Source organism: Haliotis cracherodii, unplaced genomic scaffold (assembly GCF_022045235.1).
Source record: "Haliotis cracherodii isolate W230 unplaced genomic scaffold, xgHalCrac1.p SCAF_7, whole genome shotgun sequence".
Taxonomy (NCBI): Eukaryota; Metazoa; Mollusca; class Gastropoda; order Lepetellida; family Haliotidae; genus Haliotis; species Haliotis cracherodii.
Window position 1 is genome coordinate 37,949,211 of NW_027266330.1, and position 25,828 is coordinate 37,975,038.

General features: G+C 39.3%; 2 protein-coding genes across 2 annotated transcripts; one reads left to right on the forward strand and one right to left on the reverse strand.

Moving 5' to 3' along the window:
* Positions 1-1,892: 1,892 nt before the first annotated feature.
* On the reverse strand, positions 1,893-11,944 carry LOC139448861 (myeloperoxidase-like). The gene is made up of 14 exons (XM_071230385.1): positions 11,933-11,944; positions 8,846-8,876; positions 8,446-8,574; positions 7,892-8,000; positions 6,679-6,812; positions 6,071-6,244; positions 5,847-5,913; positions 5,030-5,124; positions 4,539-4,634; positions 4,046-4,138; positions 3,126-3,786; positions 2,710-2,879; positions 2,243-2,348; positions 1,893-1,953 (listed from the first exon to the last, which is right to left on the reverse strand). The coding sequence occupies exons 1-14, from the start codon at positions 11,942-11,944 to the stop codon at positions 1,893-1,895; spliced, it is 1,938 nt and encodes a 645-aa protein (XP_071086486.1).
* A 5,668-nt stretch (positions 11,945-17,612) lies between these two features.
* LOC139448862 (E3 ubiquitin-protein ligase TRIM33-like) lies at positions 17,613-20,906 on the forward strand. Its single transcript, XM_071230386.1, has 2 exons — positions 17,613-18,705; positions 20,196-20,906. Exons 1-2 carry the CDS (start codon positions 17,613-17,615, stop codon positions 20,834-20,836), a joined length of 1,734 nt encoding a protein of 577 aa, XP_071086487.1. The 3' UTR covers positions 20,837-20,906.
* The last annotated feature ends 4,922 nt before the right edge of the window (positions 20,907-25,828 follow it).

Consider the following 25,828-nt stretch of genomic DNA (forward strand, 5'->3'; position numbering starts at 1 on the left):
GGGTTTGTTTATTTGCTGGTGTCCTGGTTGTCTTAATTCAGGTCGAATACTCTCTCAAAACACTGCACTCAACCATGCTGCTTTACTCATTAGCGTCTATAAGACTAATGCGTTTGCGTTCAGGTTTGTCATGGAAGAATGTAGCTTTTATAATATCTATTATGCAGTAGCACTATGAACGGTATTAAAGTGCAGGGCTTTTGATTGTCTGGCATCTACGTCAGCCGAACAGTGACAGGTCAAAACGTCATAGGCCGCTTGCAGGCAGGTGAATAGCGAGCCACCGTAGCCATGGTTTTCAATGTAGCGCCCAGCACAATCACAGGGATATGGGTTCTTTTTCAGCAGCATGGGTCAACACGTTAAAGAGTAGCAGGTCTACTAGCAAGGACTGCATTGGAGTCGTCAACACAGGGTATGGTCTCAACAGCGATGGAGAGATGTCTGATTCTGCGACGAATCAAGATTTCTCCTTCATCGAGGGGATGGAAGAGCTCGGGTCTACAGACGTCGGGGAGAACGTAACGCTGGAAACTGCGTACAGGTTTGGCGGAGGTAGCGTTATGATGTGGGCGGGTATTTCTCATCATGGCAGGGCAGGTTTTGTCCATATCCAGGGCATTCTTACGGCTCAACGATAAATCAACGAAATTCTCCTATTGTAGCCACGTCCTCTCAATTGCAGCCAACGACAAACGTGTATTCCAGCAGGAGAACGCTCGACCGCATACAGCACGGTTCACAAGTGCCTTTCTACACAACAACAATGTTGATGGTCTCCCCTGGCCTCCAGATCCCCGGACTTGAGCCCGATAAAGCACCTGCGGGATGAATTGGATAGACAGCTACGCTGACGTCAACCACAACCCCAGACGTTGCAGACGTTGGCTTTTGCGTTGCAGGCTGAGTGGGCTACCATTCCCCAGGATGTGATTCGCATACATTTCCATGGGTAGGAGATGTCAGACCGCTATCGATTCCAACGGGGGACAAACGCGTTATTGATGGTAGCTGACCTTCACCTTGGACGTTTCCTATGTACCGATAACTGAGATGACTACAATCACCAAGTGTTCTCTCCACCACATTTTGGTATTTTCTCACATCACTCAAATCTGGCGTTGCGTTTATTTCTTTAAAGAGTATACATATATATCCAATATCATAAATCTTCCCTTTGTAAGAACACACGAATTCGCCATAAAGACATTGATTATTTAATGATAAGTAAATAATGAAGTGATTAATATACGTTTACTTTAAATTGCTTTAAGCTTATAGTAGGTGAGTGAGTAAGCGAGTGCGGTTATACGCTAATCTGGCAATATTCCACCAAGACGAAACTGGGGCAAGTCAGAAATGGGTTTCCCACACTGTACCCAATGAAACTAATACGAGGCCGCATATGTCCCACACACATAGCTGTAAATATGTACATGTAACCACGATATATTACAAGTGTCAGGGCTCGTCTCTGCACCATTACTGGAATAAGTTGGAAATGTTATAAACAATTGATGATCCTCAAATTAACGGTATGCCTTCAAAATAACTTCCTCCATGGTTGGTTGGTTTCCATTTTTATCAAATATTCCGTAGTCAAGTTGAAACTCTCTGCATGGATATGTTTATGCATGGTTTCCCTTTATAACCTTTTCCAGACATTGCATCATCCAATTGGACAGGTTTCCGGAAAACCGATTGTCATATATACACAAATGAGCAAAAAGGATAGACCAATAACACAAGTGAATTTGAAATTTGCATGTCTTTTATTGTCAAGCAAGGTTAAACTATGTGGCAGAATGTGTTTGCACGAAGACAGTATCCGTTGTGCCAATCGTTTACGTATATATATATATATATATGCCACACGTGATGAGAACAGTGTTTTACTTTCGCCATTTGTTCACATCTAGAGTTGGCAAGTCGCAACAGGATAGTAGGGGATTTCTGAAAATGAATAAAAGGTGATGATGAAAATGTAAGGTTCAGCCTCGCTTTTAATAATATTGAAATATTACTAAGTTAATTACAATTTAACCACTGAACAACAAGCTTACATTGCCAGAAATACGTAAGAATGTTTTGTCAGTTGATTGTCGGAGTATTGTGAACTAATTATTACAAAGATTATCGCATATGTAGTACAGGAAGGAGGTGTTTGTATGACCTCTAAAACACGTGATATTAATGAGTCATATAATTTTAATTTAAATGTTCAGATAGATCTGAATTTTACCTTTTCTTGGATTCCACATTGAATGCGTCCATCTGTATTTTGTTAATTCCGGAGTTTAAGCACAGAATCTTCGACAGCTTAACCCGTTTTATCTCCACCAGTTGTTCTGAAAAGAAGTAAGGAGGATGCAATACCATCTATAGTTTATCATTTCCCAAATTTCTACCTTTTCTTATGGCGGAGAAGTGATATGAGATGAAATGGGCTTTGCAACGTAACGTAAATACATCCCACTCAGCCTATTTGGCAGGGTAACAAGTACCTTCTTGACATTGTTTCGTTTAACGCTGCATTGGATCGGACCTCCGACCTTCTGCTCTCCGAACAGACGCCCTAGATGGGTGGCATCGATGAAGCTTTCATATTATTAAGGTATGAAGTTAAATATTAAATAGAAATAAAACTAATTTTGAACATCTTTTCGATGCACTATGTGTGCATAGACGGAAACGTGTCGTGTCATTTACCTGGAGTGAAGCCCTTGTTAGAGTTGGTAGTTTCATACCAAAAGGAATCACCAAACTTTATATCGTGAAACTGTTGACCAATAAGACAAGCCAGCAGAGGTCCCATTGACCCGCCCTTCACTGGAATCTCCGACACGGCGCCGCTGAACACGTCAACATCACGCGGGTGACTAGAAAAATAATGGACACACATCATGTAACATCATCATGAGGAAAACGCTAAAATTACTTACATTTGTGAAAGTTGTTTGTGGAGATTTGTGTATAATCCATAGACACGAGGGCAGTGACATGTTTATACAATCAAACAATATCATGAACCGTTCATGTTTGTAAATGCAGCAAAGAGATTTAAAAGGTGTACACATGCTGAACATATGATATATTCGACTTAAGGATTTTTGCAAAATTTCTACCTGTAGGTTCTCGTTAAAGCTGATGTAGCATTTCCAAAAACGGCAGTTTCGAAAGTGTCCAACTGTTTGAGGTTGCAAGCCTGACGGAAGTCGTTGTAGGAAGGAAGACCATGATCACGACCCCTCTGGATGTTTAGTGACACGACGTCATGGCTGTTCTTGCCTGATGTTTCAAACAGATGGTCTGTCATCATGTTTGTGACAAAGCGGTCCACATTCTGTCTCTTCTTCTCCAGGATAGCCTCCAGGACTGCATCCAGGTCCCGTATCACTTCCGTCGGACTGTTAAACAACTTGGATATGGGCATCTTCCGACCATCTATGGTCAGGAAGGTTGGGATTGTGGAGTGTCCGTATCTGAATGCAGCTGTCGCGAAGACATTAGCGATGGTCGGGTTTTTGGTGATGTCGTAGCTGTATGTGTCAGGTGTCAGTTTGAAGGTCTCCATTGCCTCAGATCCTAGGATGATTGGCAACCATTCGGTATATGTGATGTGTTGTAACATGGCAGATACTATTTTCTTGGCCTCTTGAAACAGGATCTCATCAGGTGTGCCAGTAGGAAGAATAGAGGACAATTCTCTGACGAGTCGATTGTGTTCCCTCATGAATATAGTGTGGAGGACGGTCAGGCCAGGAAATACATTGACGCGATCGTCACCTAACATTAGAAATATGAACATATATCATCTATATGTCATCACATTTCATCCAATAAATAATATTGTTATCAGTCCAAGTCGTTTGTAATATATTTCTAACCGCGACCTGACCAAGTATAACTATGAAACATATTGGGGTTTTTTTCAGATGACAATTCCCGTGAAAATAAATCATATATCAATCAACATTATCGCCATACAAATATCATAATATCTAAACGTAGTTGTTGTTAAAAAAAAACAGCAGTAAGTATTTACCTGCAGCAAAACACCAGTCAGTGGAATGTTCAAGACGGCAAATAGTTTCATTTGATTCGGGAAGAAGATCATCTCCCTTGGTCTTGAGGAAAGCTGTTTATATGAAGAGAGGTTAGAGTCAATAAATCTGATTAAGAAAGAGTTCTGACAAGAAAGATCTTTTTCAAACACGAAGAAGGCATTTTTTTATATTTTATGGTCAGAGTCACTTTATCTGCAATTGTCACTGAAATGTTACTGTCACTGTGGTGAAATACCCGAGCAGGAATATGACGCTGACCACCTTTAACAAATTCTGGCATTGGAACCCACGATCCTATGTTTCTGGCACGGCAAGATACACGGCAATAATACAATTTTCCATCTATTCGGACACAATGCCTTATCAGTGTCTATCCATCTAATCGCGTTCATAAGTATCCTCCGTGTTGGTTTCCAAAATTTAATTAATGTTTACTTAGTAAAGGGATGCTATTGATGAAGGTCCACTTACGGCCATGTCTGAGGTGGTTCAGATGTTCTGTTTTTAATCCATACACATTGGAAGCATCCAGAAAAGCTGTCAGTAGGTTGATCTGTTCCCGAGGATCTGTAAAACATATATAAAAGCAACGTTATATAGGATATAATAATACGCTTCACGAATACCCGTTGTCGCGATGACATTGTACAATGTGTTTTTGTTGTTGTTTTTCTGCATGTTCTGACTTATTCACTCACAAAGATACCCTCAAGTGGGAATCGAACTCCACATACTGTTCCCATGTGGGCAATCAAATCTAGATCTTTCGTGTGACAAGCGAACGCTTTAACCATCGGGATACACGCCGCCCCAATATTTTTATTAAGACACTAAGGTACTATTAAACATGGGCTTTCCCAATTAAAGTGACTCTGTAATAATAATGTTGTGTTTGATCAAAGAGCAAACATGCAACATTCAAACAGCACACTTCCGCATCGTTAAGGGGTAATATCACTCACTGATTCCTGGGGCGGCTGCTGATCTGATGAACTCCATGCAGCTCTTGTTGAAGTGACGGTCATTATTAGGGATTCTAATAGGAAAGCAGGGGCCGCTGAAAGGAGTACATGTAAGTTTAACAACTAATGTCGCGATAGATTGTTTTGATGAGGCGTTTTATGTGCTCATATTGAGTGTGTCTGAGAGTTGGGTTTAACGATTTGAGCCGATATTATCCACTGATGCAAACTGGATACATATATCGAACATTGAATTTTAGATTGTTCTTGTTACATTCATTATGACTTATAAATTGAATAGTTTGTGTGTGACAAGTGTGACTAATTAACGATATGTGCGTCGTAACTTGTATATAAAGGAGTTGGTCATTCACAATATGTTGTCATCAGTTATAATACGTTTCTACGATCTACAGATTTTGTAAATATGTTCTTTTCTTGCCTAAGATGTCACAGTATAATTTGCACCATATAAATGAAGCCCGTGAATATCCGGGGTAGAATAGGTCTTCAGCAATCCGTGCTTGTCGTAAAAAGGCGATTATACTTGTCGTAGGAGGGGACTAACGGGATCGCGTGGTCAGGCATGCTGACTTGGTTGATGCATGTCATCGTGTCCCAATTACGTGGATCGATGCACATGGTGTCAATCAATAGACTGAGTGGTCCAGACTCGATAATTTACAGACCGCCGCCATATAGCTGGGATATTGCTGAGTGCGGCTTTAAACAACAACGACAAAAAAAAACACATATGAATGACACCATTTGTAAATTGTTCTACAGATTCTACACAGTTCCATTTCAATGTACTCACCCAGTTTCCACATCAGGGTGTTGAACACCTGGTTCCAGACCTTCACAGCACTTTGTGGCCAGGTCATCTGGCGGGACAAAGAGAAGGCAACACTTAAATAGCACTCGTCTCCATATATAAATTAAGATGCAATGTAGTTGAATCAGCACGATGACCTTAATACATGTACTATTAGTTTAAAGTTAATTTGCGATAAGTGAAAATACATAAGTATAGCATCTTACCTGAATGGACGGGAGTTCCGGTCAAGTCGTGGTCAATAAACTGACCCCATTGCATCACTAACAGTGTGTTGTCACTTGACTTTCGGCTGATGCTCCTGTGGACCCTTGTGCTGATCAGGCGAGGACTGGGGAGACGCTTGCCTTCTGAGTCGGTAAGTCGTGGTACAAAGGTTCCTGGGGGGCGAGAATTATAGTTTAGACTGATCAGTTATGGAGCTACTAAATCAACATCGGATATAACGACATCAAAGGGATATTCAGACGCTATATATACATGTTCCAATGTATACCAGTATTTTTAGTTTACCACATCTTGTCTGTTTATCATTTATGTCATCGCAATCGGCGTTAGCTCAGTGTTGACAAAGTAGTCATAATTCCAAACATAGATTGTCCACGTCAACAGGGGACACCAATAATGTAATGAAACATTGGGGTTTACAGTGTGACGAGCCAGCACAATAACCACTCGGCTTACCCACCCAAACCATCAGTCTGAGCATCGTTTGGAGGCTTTCCTGTTTGAGACTATTTCTGTGGGTTGATTTGGGTTGAGGAGTTACCCTACCATATTTGAAGACACTGTGTTTTAACCCGTTTACACATACCATCTTCATAGGCAGAAGCAAGGATTCTCTTAAAGGGCTGTTCCGTTGAACCCCATTGAGGCTCCCGTTCGTTGTTACAACTTCCATCAATTTGGCGGTAGCGAGAGTTGTGTTCGCAGAGAGTGGAACGTCGTCTGCCAAAGATAAATAAAAAGATATTAGAATGAACAATATCATCAATAATATTAATTAGGAGAAACGCATACTGTGTTTTCCATGTAGAGCAAGGTTACCTGTAAATTTCACAGCGCTAATTGAATTTGGACCCGAACGCGCCACCATGACTGAATTAAACCCGAACCCTTTAGTGTTAGCAAACATATTGAGTGAAGCGGCATGGATTGAGTCTAGTGTTTTGAGTGGGTTGTCGAACTGGAATACGGAATCACTGACGACAGATACAAATCATGGCGCTTTATGTGCTCAAGTAGTTTGTTTTCTTTATGATCAAGTAGTTTGTTTACACAGTAATATTTCCATCGAATATTTGACAGGCATTGAAGCCATATGACTACGGTAATTTAACATGAAGTGGGCACCACCAAATGAAAACTAAGCAAATCTTGTAAAGCTTTCGCCCATTGAGACGCAAAAGATATGACGTCACAGTCGCATGTTGGTGGTGAGGGAAGCGCTAATTCCAAGCTCTCTCTTGTCCGCAAAACTTAAAATGCATTCTCTTTGCAGATTTCTGTCGTGTTTTATGCACGATATGTATTCCACACATCCTTTGAATGTTGTTGTGACCGCAACTTTGCAGTTTGTTGCCTATAAGCTATTTATTTAGATATGCCTACCAACAAAGACTGAAAAAAGTACTTTTCTGTGAATATCAGCTTCCGCGGTCATGTCACCGTCAATTCGGGGGGTTTATAGTGATTTGACAACCTCCGATTGACCAATCAGAATCGATTATTTTCCAAATTCATGGTAGAATAATATTTATGTGCATGTTTTTAAGTTAATCAATATGTCTACAATTTGTCTTATCAGTCTTCCATTTTGCTATTTCTTGTTTTACTTAAAATCGTATACTGCCACAATATCTTAGATATACGAAATATACAACAGTGTGGAATTTGTTGATCGAATATTCCACTGGAGTGAGTGGATGCATAGACTGCCAGACGGAAGCTTGGAAAATATCTGCGTGGACCGAAATTTGCAGTGGATACTCTATGCTCCTAAAGGAAAGCAGGTGGTCGGTACCAACCTTCTAGTCGGTCCATTGTTTTTCTTCTTTGACTTTTTGTTGACGCTGATCTGACCTGTTTCACTCGAGTCAGCAAGCGTGCACGTTACAAGGTCTGTTGTGTCGTGATCTAGAAAAGGAAGGATAACAAATTACGCTAATAAAATAGAGCTCCACACAGGTATGGTTGATACATACTTTCCATTCCTTCCAAAAAAAAATAAAACAAACAAGAAACTAGTTCAACCGTGATATGGGTGACGGGGCGGCCTAATGAGTTAATTGTCTGTTTCCCCCGACCATGATCTTTACACGGGAATAAATGTGTGATCCATACTGTGTGTGTTGGTGTTGCTGAAGTATTGGCGAAAATGGCGTAGAACGTTACGTGAGTTTCATGCTCTATACAGAAACGTGGCCAATATTACAGCATTACTCCAATATAAATATTGCTATCCGAATGGTTGCAACATGTTTTTCGATGAAATTGAATTGGAAATCTTCTGGATTTTTCATTGCGTTCAAATCTGTTTTCTGTATAAGTATTTTTTATAAGTACGCTGTACACTGTTTACCTGCTGTCCCCCTGACAGTCTTGGCCTCAGTACCTCGTATCTGTGTCGGCAGCTCTGTCACAACATTACCCCCTCTCTTCTCATCCATCCCCCTTTCCTCCGGGGCTTCACCCGAAGAGGCTGCACTCACTGCAATAGAAACAACACGATAGGATTCATCATGATCAATGCTGGTGACAAAGGCGACGTCAATCCCACAAGGTTAATGTGTATGAAGTTGGAAATCTTAAAAATGTATCCCCCCCCCCCCCCCCCCAAAAAAAAAAAAGGTTACCAAAGTGAAGATACATCTGCCCCTTTGTTTATTTTTTTATATAGATATATAGTGTCGCAATGGAACTAACATCCCCGTGTACAGGAAACACATATGCGAATATAAGAGTCCATGGTAAGTACTTACGTTCGTTCAGCAAGCGCTCAAATAAAGATACCTGTAAAATAATAGAAACAAAGTGAATTATATAACACATAAACTACTTTCTGCTGCCAGCATTTTCCATCAATTTTGTGTATTGCCTATACAAGCAATATGGTAGCGAGTAACTTTGGACTTATGAAGTGTTTTTTTAAATATATTTAATAGCATTGAAAGTGACATTATATACAACGTGTAATGCTAGATCAATCATCAACTCGGGCAATTCCACCCAGGTATACATAAACTCTATATACGGGTTGGGCAGTCGGGTGGCCTTGTGGTTAAAGTGTTCGCTCGTCACGCCGAAAACCCGGGCTCGAATCCCGACATGGTTACAATGTGTGAAACCCATTTCTGGTGTCCCCCACCGTGATATTGCTTGAATATTGCTAAAAGCGGCGTAAAACCGAACTCACTCACTATATACGGATAGAGAAAACTATCAATGGTATGGAATAATCTCAGTATGGAATAATTGAGTATATTCAGAAAAAAACAAGAACGTCAAAATGCCCATGGCATTATTATATACCTACTAAATCATCAAACAGTGATGCGTTATTACTGTTTCAAGCTCCCTATATTCATACCTGTAGTTGACAATATGTCCTGGTTGCATTGTATGCATACCTGGAATATGTAAACATCGATACGTAAAATAACCATGTATACAAGAAACATGCATGTTACCTTCCCATGATCGTATCCGCCATACGTTAAAGAAAAGAAACAAGCAATAAGCAGCCAAGTCCCTTTCATGGTGTATGTTCCGTGTAATAGTGATCTCATGAAGTTCAACTTCCACTCGTTGTTACCCAAATTCGGTGACGGAATGGTGTTCGAAGAAAATGCATCGGCCTTTATATCTACATCGACGATAATCCTTTAATCAGTGAATAATAAGATAAGCCATTTAGTCTTAAATGTCCGAAATTAAATGGTTCAATCTAATTAAGTCATGGACTCTGTTTAAGTTAAACCGAGTTACTAAGGAACAAACTTAAGCGTGAGCATTTGTGCGAGTGGGTATACAATAGCGGCCCAATTAGGTACTTGCATCTATATGAGTTTTCAAAGGGTGATCATTATGGTAATTTCAATCTGTTTTGTAGGTGATCATTTAATCCCCCGAAATCAGCATTAAACGCTTATTCTCTCAGCCTATGCGTCTCATTTATTTCTATGTAGCTGCATTTCCTAAAACAATGTCTTTGTTAATTGCATATTTCAGATGCAAGCTGTTCATTTCTCCACGTTAAAATGTGTGTGCTTAGTTTAAAAATGTATCAATCATGAGATAGAGGAGGATTGTTTTTTGAAAATGTATTAAGTATTTAAGTGTATTCGACAATTGTGTAAAATGTTAATATTGCGTTTTCCGTGAATTTATTTATTCCTGAAGCATGGACACCGATTATTTATGTCAATAATACATATCATGAGGCGAACACATGTTTTGAGAAATCATGTGAGATTTTGTTTCTAACCTACGTCGGAACAGAGAAGCTGAAATATTGCATTCAGTCATTGCTGACGAATGGGTTGATGAACAAAGAGGTAGATTTAACCTCGGATCTGAATAGACACTACCACTGTTATCCTGAAAAGTGTTTTGAATATCAGTATGCATATTGACTCAAAGCTGTGTATGCCTTCCATGTTTTAACTTTAATCATCAGCTCAGCTTAGTATGCGCATAGCCTTACACGAGTTTGAATCTTTTCTACATTCGGAGTCATCGATAATGATAGTATCTGAAGAAGCTTATATGTGTGTAGTATTTTGTCAGGTAACAAGACAGGTCTGTGGTATTGATTCCTTACATAACGTCATAGATACTGTGAATGCCTTTTGAAAATAAATACACGTCTTCATAATTGGTCATGGTACGATCTATGATATATTCTGCGAATTATCTTTGAAAAAGGTATCAGAGCAAAAGTGCAGGATAAAACAGGTGGTCATGAATATGTTTTACGATCGTAACATAAATTTACTCAAACCCGAAGTAAGTGTGATCATATATGTTCAGTGGCATTTGATCATTACTATCATGATGTGTCGACCATATCGTGCACATTGATATTTCTACCAACTGTCAACTCAACTAACGACGGACTAGTATATCAGGAAACTATTATAATTCGTATGTACAATTAAAAATGAATTAACACAAACCTTAGCTGAACCAAAAATAAAATATATAGAAAAGATATCCTTTTTAGAAACCAATACCGCCAGTCCTATTACTAACTCACAATAAAAAGCCAGAATGTTATTATATGGATCGGGTTGTTTGTGTCAACTTTAAATCTGCAACATATGTAAAATCTTCTGTAGAGAAGTTCGCTTTATATACTTGACTCGAATAATCACCCTGTTTGCACCCGGTCCCTTAAACATACAGACAAGGCGGGATAACACGTTATCAGGATATGACATCTCAAAGCTCAGGATACTATGTTTATTATACAAAATACAAACACACTTAGACAACAGTCCAGGAACATCTGACACACTGCGACATGGGCTTCTGTTTGACTGTACCAGGAACACCCTCACTATATTTGACCTCAACACCATAGCTGACACTAGACACAGAAGAACAGACAGATGGTCACTGGCCCGTGTTTGGAGCATACAACTCTTCCCTTGCTGCTGTTCAGATGAAGCTGGTGTCGGGAAAAGAAATACATATTTTAAAATCAAAGACAAAAATGCTGAAGGGAGCAATGGAGTGATCTGTAGCTCATATTGCTATTGTACATTTTCGCTGGAGTAGATGATGGTAAATAATCAGTGAGTTGTTTCTTACGGCTGTTTCTTTGACTGATTGATAACATCACTAACTACATTCGCATATTGTTTTCTTAAAACAGTCCATTTAAAAAAATTAAATATGCATACCAATTATTAAATAGTTACAAATTAGATGTACCTAAACGTTCTTACCAACAAAGTGCCAAGGCATGTGTTAATGCAGCAGCTTAATCTTCTGAACAGCCAAGCAGATGTGTGTTGTCTGTTTCGTCCCAAGAATTGTACTTGTGTATTATTTTTTCCATTTACCCTTTTCTCCATTGTTAATTCAATTCGTAACTGTGAAAATCTAAAAGTAAATTCCAAGCCACAAGATACATGATAAACAAACCGTATCTGTAAGTAATGTACACCACATATACAGTTTTTTATCTACACATTTATCAAAATTGTACCAATCGTTATCATAATGATGGTACAAACTGTCATAATTTCTCTCTGTGGCTGAGGGGAGCACGGGTAGCCCAGTCGTCAAAGGCGCCGCGATTCGCTGTGCAGAGCTGCGTCCCTTGGGCACGCTAGAAACCTTTGATTGATTATTCGAATCCAGGTTCGCCCCGATTATGTTTCTAAGTTTGTCAGCACCATACCCGTGCTCGTGGGTTTCACCGAAGTGGTAAACGTCTGAGACCTGCATCACTTCGGGCACTCCTCCCACATTAAGCTGACACGGCGTGAAATAACTGGAATACTTTTAAAAGCGGTGTTAAATTGAACTCATTCACTCTGTGGCTGAACTTTTGATATGAAGTTAAAATGACAAAATTGGTGTGTGTATATATACAAGGTGTAAAATACATTATTTGTACCCGGGTTAATGGTTAAAGATAAATATATGTTCAAAGTTATGTTGAAGGATATGTTTATATTGTTTTGCTGCTTGTATATGATACAAAGAATAAAAAAAGCGCTTCTTATGACTTTGGAAAGGGTATGCTCGCTTCTTTGTCAGGTATTCTCCAAACAGGGAGCAAAGACTAGCCAGATATGAACTCATAATACTTTTAAAGCTAATCTTAATGATTTAATCATCCCAATTGAGTTTCATTTGAACCAACTCTCATCCTGCCGCTCACACATACATACATACTCTATCAGGTTACGCACAAATCAATAAAACTCCTTCCTGACTATCACCGCCTCCGTGGTCGAGTGGATTGGGCGCCTTCACAGAAAGCAGAAGAGACGGGGTTCATTCCCCGCCGAGTCATACCAAAAAGGAGTTAAAAGATGATATTTGCCTGGCGCTCGGTATGAAGGGGTATAAAACAAGGATTGGTCTGCACAGAGACAGTTAATAAATCGGGTATCCAAGTGAAATTTTGCACCTCACCTCACCTCACCTCACCTCACCTCACCTCACATAGCTGTGAGACAGTTAATAAGTCGGGTATCCAAATGAAATTTTGCACCTCACCTCACCTCACCTCACCTCACCTCACCTCACCTCACCTCACATAGCTACATGACCACCTCCGTGATCGAGTGGCTAGAGCGTCTGCCCGGGGAGCGGAATGTCGTGGGTTCGATCCCCGGACGCGTCATAACAAAGGTACTTGATGTTACCCTGCCTGGCGCTCGTCATTAAGGGGATAAAACAAGGGCAAGTCGGCTCGGAGTCAGTTTACCGTGTTCGAGTGGGGCAGACATGTCAAACTGAGGCATGGTATATCAGTGAGCATACACACATACGCTATGTAAGGGAAATAATCTGGAACGCGAAGTTAAACCCCATTTTACCTCACCTCCTCTCACACGAGACGTTTACTGGACTCGGTCGCCGCTACACTTTACCATTCAACTTACATTGAGCGTGAATACACATACTCGAAACTGTTAATCTTCCATGAATTATCCAACATACAGTCAAGCATGAGAGCACACTTAGAACAGCTATAAATACACAGTTATTCACCATACAAACGACTATGAACATACGCAGAATAATCACTCGGGCTTACAATTTCTTTTCACAAGTTAGAATATCTTGCCCAGAGGTGTATGCACAATGATTCATACTACACATGACTTTGTGCAATGTTGGTGGTGATTTGACATATACATGTACGTACAATGACGACTGCCAAAACACTATCTATAACTTCGTGTCATATCATTTACACATATACCATATTATTTTTCTAGCATACATATTTACTACACACACACGGGTTGCTGAAGGTCAATTCTAACCCGGATCTTCACAGTATATACATATACACTATATATATATTCATTATATATATATATATATATATATATATATATATATATATATATATATATATATATATATATATATATATATATATATATATATATATGTATAATGAATATATATAATATATATATATATATATATATATATATATATATATATATATATATATATATATATATATATAATGAATATATATATAGTGTATATGTATATACTGTGAAGATCCGGGTTAGAATTGACCTTCAGCAACCCGTGTGTGTGTAATAAATATGTATGCTAGAAAAATAATGTGTTACAGTGAATGTGCAATTTACCAGAACTATGCAGATATTTACTAAAACATATTGGGAAAACTTCACAACAGCCTTATCGACCGAAGCTGCGTGAAAATTACCACAGGCTATCCTGATAATCAGGTCACTTTCTGTTGTACACCACGCACTCCTGGCAAACAACATGCCACTTACATAATGTACACACATTACAGACTATGCACAGTCCAATCACTCTCTCGTGACTCCATTCAAATCAAGATAAAAAGATAATGCAGTGTTGAGTCTTTACTCAAGCATTTGGCCCATATATGGATGAGCACAGGTCTGCATAATAGAGCTCACGACTTGCAGCGACGTGCAGTGCTCATGAGTCAATATGTACAGCATGATGATTGAGGGCTTATCTCGAAAGACATATAAGGTACAACTGTCCAGGAAGTGTAAAGTTTTGAATCACAAAGTGTGTGATTGAGTAAGTTGTTTTAACGCCGCGTTGAACGGTATATCAGTTATGTCAGAGCTTAATGCGAGACCAGAGCACAACATGGTGCGGATCATAGATGTTTTCTTTAACGTAAACCCATAAGAGTGAGTGAGTGAGTGAGTTGGGTTTAACGCCGCTTTTAACAGTATTCCAGTTACATCGCGGCGTGTCAGCTTAATGTGGGAGGAAAGCCCGAAGTGATGCAGGTCTCAGACGTTTACCACTTCGGTGAAACCCACGAGCACGGGTATGGTGCTGACAAACCTAGAAACATAATCGGGGCGAACCTGGATTCGAACCCACAATCATAGGTTTCTGGCGTGCCCAAGGGACGCAACTCTGCACAGCGAATCGCGGCGCCTTAGACGACTGGGCCACCCGTGCCCCCGTAAACCCATAAGATAGAGTATAATGCAGATGAAGGATTCATTCTTGTATTCTCCGTCAGAGGTTTTGAAGCACTCTGACAATTCACTTTATTTTGAAAACACTTATACACATGCTAAAATCTGGGGCAGTGATAGGAGTGAAGGTAATTTGAGGACAAGCTAACGTTTGAAAGAACTTGGTGTAATTTTGTTAGCTTGGTGGGTAGGTCTAAAACGTTTACCACTTTGGTGAAATCCACAAACACTGTAATAGTGTTGACAAACCCAGAAACATAATCAGGGCATACAAGGATTCGAATTGACGAGAAGTACAAATGTGGAATTCGTGTAATTGGTTGAAGCATATTAAAGTGCGACATCAACCACCTGGCATATCGAAGCAGTGAGTGGCAGGACTCAGGTAAGGCTGACAGCAGTACAAAGAGCGGAAGCACTTCGGGTGGTGGAAAGTAGGGAAGCACTGCCAAGAGTTAAAGCACTGAAGAAGCAGTGTACAGAGCGAGAGTGGAAAGTGTAAATAGTGGAAGCAGTCAGGTTATACTTAGGACGTGGAAAAAGTGAAAGCAATCGGATCTACAAAGGAAGTGTATATAGTGGAAGCAGTCGGGTTATACTTAGGACGTGGAAAAAGTGAAAGCAATCGGATCTACTTAGGAAGTGTATATCGTGGAAGCAGTCGGGTTATACTTAGGACGTGGAAAAAGTGAAAGCAATCGGATCTACTTAGGAAGTGTATATAGTGGAAGCAGTCGGGTTATACTTAGGACGGGAAAAAGTGAAGTTAATCGGATCTACTTAGGAAGTGTAAATAGTGGAAGCAGTCGGGTTATACTTAGGACGTGGAAAAAGTAGAAGCAATCGGATCTACTTAGGAAGTGTAAATAGTGGAAGCAGCCGGGTTATACTTAGGACGTGGAAAAAGTGAAAACAATCGGATCTACTTAGGAATTTTAAATAGTGGTAGCAGACGGATTTTACTCAGGACGGGAAAAAGTGAAGGTAATCGGATCTACTTAGGAATTATAATAGTGGCAGCAGTCGGGTTATACTTAGGTCGTGGAAAAAGTGAAAGCAATCGGATTTGCTTAGGAAAAATAAATACAGCAAACATTCGGGTTATACTTAGGATGTGGAAGGAGTGACGGCAATCGGATCTACTTAGGAACTGTTAATAGTGAAATCAGTCGTGTTATACGTAGGACGTTGAAAGAGTGAAATACGTCGGAACTACGTAGGAAGTGTTAATAGTGAAAGCAGTCGGGTTATACTTAGGACGTGGAGAGAGTGAAGGCAATCGGATCTACTTAGGAAGTGTAAATAGTGGAAGCAGTCTGGTTATACTTGTGAAGCGTAAAATGCTGAAACAGTCGGGTTAAACATGGGAAGTGGAAAGAAAGTTGAAGCAGTAGGGTTATACTTAGGAGGTGGAAAGTGCGGAAACAGTCGGGTTAAATTTGGAAAGTGGGAAGAGCGGAGGTACAACCTATTTTGGAGGAGCAGCGCCAATGATGACCTTAATAATATCTGTACTTAACTATACTTAATGTTGTATGTTGTAGTAAACCTGGATGCAGAGTTACACGACATTAACACACACACCGCAAGTGGACATCTACAAGTTCCACTCGTTGTAAACGATTTGATCACAAATATCCATTAATTCTTGTCTTGTTGACTTGTGCTGTCTTACAAAACCAACAGTATTTGGATATCTTAGGCAATAATGTTTAGAAAAATATTTTCAGAAGCAGTGGCTGGAGATGATACTGTCTCAAAAACAATCCAGGAGACATCACCCCCCCTCCAACCCACACTGACACCGCCACAATCCCCGCCATCCCTACTACCCCAAGAAAAATACATGGTCAGAACTTTGACGACATACAGTTGTTTTGCAGGTTAAGAAATAATATTTTTCATGGTATCTAAAACCACTGCAATGTCTCCATTAATACCTAAAATGTGTCAGATTTAGACAAGTACAGCCTTCATTAAGTATACATATATAGTTGGGTAGTCAGTACAGTACTCGTGATTGAATGAGGGTACAGGAGATATATTAAGAGAGATGATTAAATTTAGTTCGATAATAATGATCATGTTACAGTCCTTAGCTATACATTTACTGTAGATAAAAAAACACACTTTTGCATTGCATATCAGCTTAGTCGGTCAGAGTGTGTCACCTATCATGTGACACACGGCCATCTACTACAGCTTATCACAGTGTCGGCTGTCATTTTGTGGTTCGAAGTTTACAAACGCCCCCAGTCATACACGTCCTGTGGATGGTGTCTCCACGACGGTAGCTAACAGAGTCTAATGTCTGAATTTCTAAGCGAAAGCCTTTGAACAACATCATCCAAACATCACAATACGAACGTCGAAGCTGAATTATACTGGTAAGAAGAATATCGCCTTAAAAATTCTATATGAATAATAATCTCCACATCAGGTTAAATGACGTCCTGCTGGTACATTATTTTAATTACCTGTTATAATCTTAGACATACTGATTTTGTACATATACCTGATTTTCGTTTATAAGGTTTCCAACATCATGGCCACCAAAATCACAGTTAGAATCCCACAATGCAGTGCTTGTGAGACGCCATTCAGATACAAAGGAGCCGAGCCATACCTTCTCCCTTGTTTACATCCTGTGTGTGCTGATTGCATCGGAGCTGAATGCGAAACGGTACAGTGTTCATTCTGTAGATATTCTTTCGACAAAAGAACGATCGTTTTGCCAAAGGACCATGTCACTGAAATGGATATACTATCCTCAACCCTCAAATTGAAGCCATCAGAGGTCACATGCACCAATAAAAACCACGGTAATTCAGCAAAGACGGCCAGGTCATGGTGTAGGAACTGCCAGGCCATGTTTTGTAGGTCATGTGAATCTGCTCACAACCAAGTTAAGACGTCCAGGACCCATCAGATGTTGCCAGTGCGAGATATGAAAGCAGGTGGACTGACGCCCCCCAGTGCCCTCTGTACTGATCACGATCAGTACTTTCTTGACCTTTACGATGAAACTTGTGAGACTCTCATTTGTTCTAAATGCGTACGGTCAGAACATAAGCATTGTGTTGTGCAGGAACTGGAAGATGCAGTTAATGTGGGGAAAAGCACGACGAAACAACGCAAAGCTAAGTTAGAAGAAAAGTTACAAGAAATCCGGAAAGCGATGACAGAAACCAAAACAACGCGAGAGAATTCGGAATCAAGTTACAATGACTTAAAGACACTCCTGTCAAATAGATTCCATCATATACAAGAGTGTCTCACCAAACGTGAGGCAGAACTACAAGAAGAATTAGACTCCAAGCATAGGCTTAACCTGGTGGACATTTCAAAGATTAACTTGGGATTGCAAAACGTTCTACGTAAATGTGAGGACACGCATGACTTTACTGAAAAACTGCTGAAATATGGGCCTCCCAGTGATATCCTGATGCTGGAGAAATGCATGAAAATACAGACGGAAAACTGTTTAACTGAGGATGTTGCGGGGGCTGAGGTTGAAGCCATGCAACTGTCCTTCTCGAAGGAACAGATGGAACATCTTGAAGAAGTTATTTCATCCATTGGAACAACTAAGTCTGACATTCCCAGCCAAGACAAGGAAAACGACAAGAAGGGCTCAGGTTAGAAATAAATGAAAGAAATTTTTGATTATGGTATTTTTAAACAATTAAAAAGAGATTTAATGTCAAGTCAAATATGTAACTTATGTGACGCCCGAACAACAGCAGCGATATGATTGAAATATCATTGTCTAAAACGACAAAATTGTTGTGCTATGATAACATTGAAACTGTATAATGCCAAACGAAATGAACATACCTTTACACGTTTGCTTGGATCATATTTGCATTAATTTCTTCTTCAGCCGAGAAACGTCACCTTGAGCCAGTAGAAGAGAGATTGTGTAAGTGAAATCATTCCACACCAAACGTGTTTCGTTTTTTCGCACATTTGAAGCAAACGGAGCAACGTGGAAAACACATCAAGAACGTGTTTGTTCTGAATTCAATGTTGTTAACATGTCATAATAATGAAGGCAATAGATTTAATAACTAAACATTTTAAAGTAACATGCATGATAATCTCCTTGACTCAAACATTGTCCTCAGATTGTCCTGGTCTATATCTAAAGTCCGAATTCGGCATTTGATTTTGAAGGGATTAAAACGAATAAGGTTTATGTAAATACACATCAGGTTTACCAGGGTTTCTCCAGAGAGGAATGCCACAATGTATGAACAATTTGATCTGCATGCATGCATTGTACATTTATTTGACCTTTTCCGGTTTCATGAGTATCCTTGATAATTTATCTAATGTAGATTGCGTTTTAATTCAGGTAATTTCTGTACAGTGAAGAAACATTTATCCCGATTACATAGCATGTATATTTGTTTGTTGAAAACATTTATATTGTATGTTAGAAGCTTTCTTTGAAGATGATGGTGGTGAAAGCGTTCGCTCTTTACGCGAATGGCTGAAGCTTATTTCTTGTGTCCCCACCGTGATATTGCCGAACTCACACACTCTTATTTACCACATATCTTGGTGTTTGTCATCACTGACAATATGCAAATGTTGTTTCAGTATGTTTGTTATTATTTTGAATTTGGTGTAGAAAATACGAGAATCTGCCTCTGTGAAATCTGGTTCAGAACCAGCTGCAACATCAAAAGCGTGACGCCAAGCTAATATTTTAAAGACTGTGCATTACAGACAAATCAATAACTGTAATAAAACGAAATAATACGCATGGGAAACTGAATGAAACAAAACATGCACTGGAATCTTTTTTATTACACTGAACGTATCTTTATGCAGACACGGAAACACTAATGTCAGTATAGAAACATTAATTATGATTAGAAAATATTACAGTGAGTGGGAATATTCCAGCAATATTACGGCGGGGTCATTAGAAATGGGCTTCTTATATTGTACCCATGTGGGGATTGAACCAGGGTCTTCGGCGTGACGAGTGAACGCTTTAACCCTTAGGCTACCCACAGACCCAGTAAATAGTGCGTGCGTAAAGAATACAGAGATTACAATTTAGAAAAAAATAATGATACCAAATGATATGCAGAATGAACGTGTTGGTACATTGCAGATCCTGCTTTGTCGTTTGACGTGGAAAGAATCAACAACAATAAGGTCCATGTCAACAACAAAGGGTTCCTGGTTAATAGTAAAGTCTCACAAGAAAGGAAACTAAGTCAGTATGTTGGGACAACGACTATTACACCTCTACCCAAAGACACAGTCAGCTATTGGGAGGTTGAGTCAGACTTCAACGTGGCCTCTGAAATGCAACAACATGGCCTACTTATGGAAATAGGTGTGGCTAGGGGAGCATGCCTGGACAACAGCTACTGTATGAGTGGACAGAAAGGATCCATGTGTCTCGCTATTGCACACTGCTATACACACAAAGGAGTCTGTGCAAAGATCTGGAGCAATGGCCGGAAGATGAGATGCTACGAAAACGTTTTGTCGACCAGTCCAGGAACATCTGACACACTGCGACATGGGCTTCTGTTTGACGGTACCAGGAACACCCTCACTATATTTGACCTCAACACCATAGCTGAACTTGTGACACTAGACACAGAAGAACAGGCAGATGACCTCTGGCCAGTGTTCGGAGCATACAACTCTTCCCTTGCTGCTGTTCAGATGAAGCTGGTATCGGGAAAAGAAATACATATTTTAAAATCAAAGACAAAAATGCTGAAGGGAGCAATGGAGTGATTTGTAGCTTATATTGCTATTGAACATTTTCGTGGGAGTAGATGATGATAAATAATCAGTGAGGTGTTTCTTACGGCTGTTTCTATGACTGATTGATAACATTCGCATATTGTTTTTTTAAAACAGTCCATTTAAAAAAGTATATATGCATACCAATTATTGTACAGTTACATATTAGATGTACCTAAACGTTCTAAGCAACATAGTGCCAAGGCATGTGTTAATGCAGCAGCTTAATCTGCTGAACAGCCAAGCAGATGTGTGTGTTGTCTTTTTCGAGATGCTACGAAAACGCTTTGTCGACCAGTCCAGGAACATCTGACACACTGCAGCATGGGCTTCTGTTTGACGGTACCAGGAACACCCTCACTATATTTGACCTGAACACCATAGCTGAACTGGTGACACTAGACACAGAAGAACAGGCAGATGACCTCTGGCCCGTGTTTGGAGCATACAACTCTTGCCTAGCTGCTGTTCAGATGAAGCTGGTGTCGGGAAAAGACATACAATTACCACTGTGGAAGAAATCGTTATTGGAGAGAGCCATGGCTTTTTCGGTAGCTAGACAGTAGCACAACAGAATTAGGAACACTGCTTATAACGCAGATGTTTATCATCGGTGATCATCTTTGAGTTGTCTGTACTAATACATGACACTGTTTTAGGAATATCAACTTCCTTTATTCCAACTCTATTCATGAACGAAATACCTTTGAATCGTCTTGACAAAGAATAAAAGAAGTTGATATCCATAAAATGTGTCATGTATTCATGTTCTTCAAACTTCTAAATGCCTATTAAAGACTTTGTACTAAGTTTAGCATACACATAATTGCATGCTTCCATCATCACCATTGTAAATTATTTAATGTCGTTATCAAGTGTGGAAATAGTAGTAATCACATTATCGATGTTTTATTTCTTATTTTTAAAAACCAATCTGTGATTATCGTAATGTACACTGACACACAATGAAATCGCATCATCAGCTTTATTTCGAATGACGTGAAAACGATTTTTGTAACATGACAAAGTATAATGACTTTGTGACATAATGGCATAAATTGTGTGTTTGATTATCTTATGCCTAAATACCACGAACAACTTAATTTTATTTTGATGTCCATTTGATCAAATATTACAAAACGGTCGAATACTAGCATGCTTCTCAATGTGTGTCAGTGTATTATTCAACGGATTACAAGCAGCATGAATGAATTAAACCATGTTCATGGATTTCGTTGCCTTCAATGGAACGATATATGTGTAGACATGTTTATAGACACGCGCTGCATCAACAAATCAATAGTCGATCATATAAATTTCCAATGTATATGTATATTAACAAGTTGTTTCTTCAGATGTATAAGCATTAAATATACATTCTACTATGTATTTGGGAAATACCGTTAGGTGATTAAGTGAGTGAGTTGGGTTTTACGCCACCTTTAACAGTATTCCAGTTATATCACGGCGTGTCAGCTTAATGTGGGAGGAAAGCCCGAAGTGATGCAGGTCTCAGACGTTTACCACTTCGGTGAAACCCACGAGCACGGGTATGGTGCTGACAAACCTAAAAACATAACCTGGATTCGAACCCACAATCATAGGTTTCTGGCGTGCCCAAGGGACGAAACTCTGCACAGCGAATCGCGGCGCCTTAGACGACTGGTCTACCCGTGCCCCCAAATGCCGTTAGCCATATTTAAATAACTTTATGTATAAGTATAGGCTACAGAAAGCATACTGCGGTTACTTTGATATTCCATGGATGTGTGACAATACATGTTGTGCAGAAAACACGATAAAATCACCAAAGAAAGCGTATATAAAATTTTAAGGATAATGGAGATCTTGCTATTTGGCGCTTTTCTATGGACTACTGTGACGTCATATCTTTTGCGTCACAATGGGCGGAAAACGAAAAGTAAAGTGCTTTGTTAGCCAATTAAATGCCAAGGGATCACATTCAATGAATGTATTGATGAATCATGTAAATTACTTTGATTAAAGTATTGTTCAATGCATGTGTTCATGTGCTCAGTGATTTGAAGAAATATATTTCACTATGACCACTAAAAAATAAACATCCTCGTCTCACCTTGTATTGTGTGCTTCACTGCCATTCTGGGAACTTTGCTCCTGATATACTCACCGACAAAAGAAACGCGAATACCATACATGTTGGTTAATATATGAAGAATTATTCCTACTCACGAGTCATAAGATTTGTCGATACACAAACCAACATACTGTTCGTTGTGTAAACCGACGCTCGTGAACGCATCACGTCATAGATCCATGACTCGAGGTGCAGCATTTGTTTCGTGCAGGATCAGCTTGTAAAGTAATCGAGTATCATTATATATTTTTACTAAATTTTCGTTTTGTCTCAGTATCTCCTACGGATTGGTTGGTTGGTTTGTTGTTTAACGCAGCACGCAGCAATATTCCAGCTATATGACGGCGATCCGTAAATAATCGAGTATGGACCAGACAATCCATTGGTTGATATCATGGTCGATCCACGCATTTGGGATCGATGACATGCATCAACCAAGTCAGCGAGCCTGACCAACCGATCCCGTTAGTCGCCTTTTACGACAAGCATAGTCACCTTTTACGGCAAGCATGGGTTGCTGAAGACCTATTCTACCCCGGAATCTTCACGGGTGATCTCCTACGGATGACTTAGTATATTCTACGTAGGACTTAGTATCTCCTACGTAAGTCCTATACATGGGCGATACTAAGTCCTACGTAGGACTTAGTGATTCTAGGCCATACTAAGTCCTACGTAAGAGAAAGTAAGTCCAACGTAGGAGATAGTAAGTGCTACGTCGGAGATAGTAAGTTCTATGTAGGAGATACTAAGTCCTCTGTAGAAGATACAGAGTCCTACGTAAGAGATAATAAGTCCTACGTAGGAGATACTTAGACAAAACAATTCACCGTGGCCCGACAACGCTTCCGTAGAAGGAAGACATATACTTTAAGATTGTGAAAAAATAACTATATAAACACAAGAATGCATGATTAATTTTGCCTTCTTTATTTTTTTACGTATTCTAGTGTATCTAATGAGTCAAAATGTTTTTGTTTTACTATATACATGTATAACCAGATGGCATTAAAGTATTTGACAATGTAATTAGAAATTGAATAGAAATAGAAAATAATATTTTGCTGGCACTAGATATTGCACGGTAAAAATATAATAAAATCACAATAAAATTTCCAAAGTGGTACCTTAAGATGACAAACACTTTTTTTTGTCATTCATAAATCAATAATGTACTGTCTGTGTATTTCACCAATTTATGGAATTGAACTTTTCATAACTAATTTGTTTGTTGGAGACTTTGAATTGGATATTTAATGTTAGATCTGTTTTGACAGTTTCTTGTTCGTAAAACATTGGATAAAATGTCATCCCCGTCACTAGCCTACACGCGGAAAATCCATATTGTAACTTCAATGAACGAGTGAGTGAGTGAGTATGGTTTTACGCCGCTTTTGGCAATATTCCAGCAATATCACGTCGGGGGACACCAGAAATGGGCTTCACAGTCATTGAACGAAAACAGAAAACGTTTACTCATTGCTGACACTACAGATAATATATAAAATACTTTATCAAAATATACTGAAATGTGCATTCTACATCCATTAAGAACTAACTTAATATATTGAGATTCCATTTTCCGAGGACATTTATAAGGTCAATGAGAAATACTACTTGAGGTAAAAAGGAATGCATTCATAGACATGTTTGGCTACGGGACAGATGGGGAAGTAAGATCTCAGACATGGCCAGCCAACCCATGGTTGAACGCAATAACGTTTCATGATGACGGCGTTTAAGCCCGTTTCAACCCACCTCTACCTCCCGTAGCTTCGTATACGTGTGTTAAAATAGAATTCACCTTTGCACCTAAACCTGGAAGTGATCTAGATACACATACAGGACGTGGTTTGTGTCAGGTAGGTGCGTTGTAGATCGTCTCTGATATTATAACAGTATGATCAAATAAGATAATATTGTTCTGTATGAGAAATTACATGTGTTTTTTTTTATCACTGGAAGCATTTCATCTGTTACATTGCATATCTTCAGCATAGCTTAGCTTCAATCATAAAACATAGTCTTGTTTGACAACGGTAGAAGGATCTACACCGAAACGTCGCCTTTACAGTATTAAAGAAGTTTTTATCCATAAATTGTGTCCACTTAGTCATTCGTCAACTGCTAAGTAATGCCACACAATTAATAAAACACACGTCTTAAGTCTACACATTTGTGTCGGGTGACAACTAAACAGTCCTACTTTCGTTTTCAAGCGCCGGCATATTCTGGAACACGACACACTTTCCTGCCCTGTGTGGTCTGCTGATAGAATCTAGCCTTTTCTTTGCCGCTATTCATGAATAGTATGACGACCTCGCGTGTATCGTCCTTCGGCACACAGAAATCACACCTCCCGTGCAGTATGAACAGCTCATTGTTATCGAATTGGTCGAATACACTTAATACACGAATACAAGTGCTTGAAAGGCCATTTATTGACATGTTAATGTAACACGAAATGTGTCAGGTGAATATACAGGTGTGTGTTTGAGATACGTTTGGCTAATCATTCGGTTTTTTTTATTTGAGACGAATGGGCAATATATTTGAAACTAATGAGCGATTTGGAAGCGTAGTAGCTGCGTGTGTAGTTACGTTGAATTGGCGAAATTGCGAATTTGATATGTCTTGTTATGCATGTCTTATCATTGATGGCATGATGCACATTTGTTTGATATTATTTTTTATTGTTTAGTGTGTTATTTTCTTTAATTTGCATTTATATTTATTGCATGCTGCAGTTTCTATGTAAACGTCACCCTTTAAATGCATCAAATAGTATTGTGTCAACAGACATGAGAAAAACAAAATTAAAAAATAATATTAGTATGTAACATGGGCACATATGAAAACCGCCGATG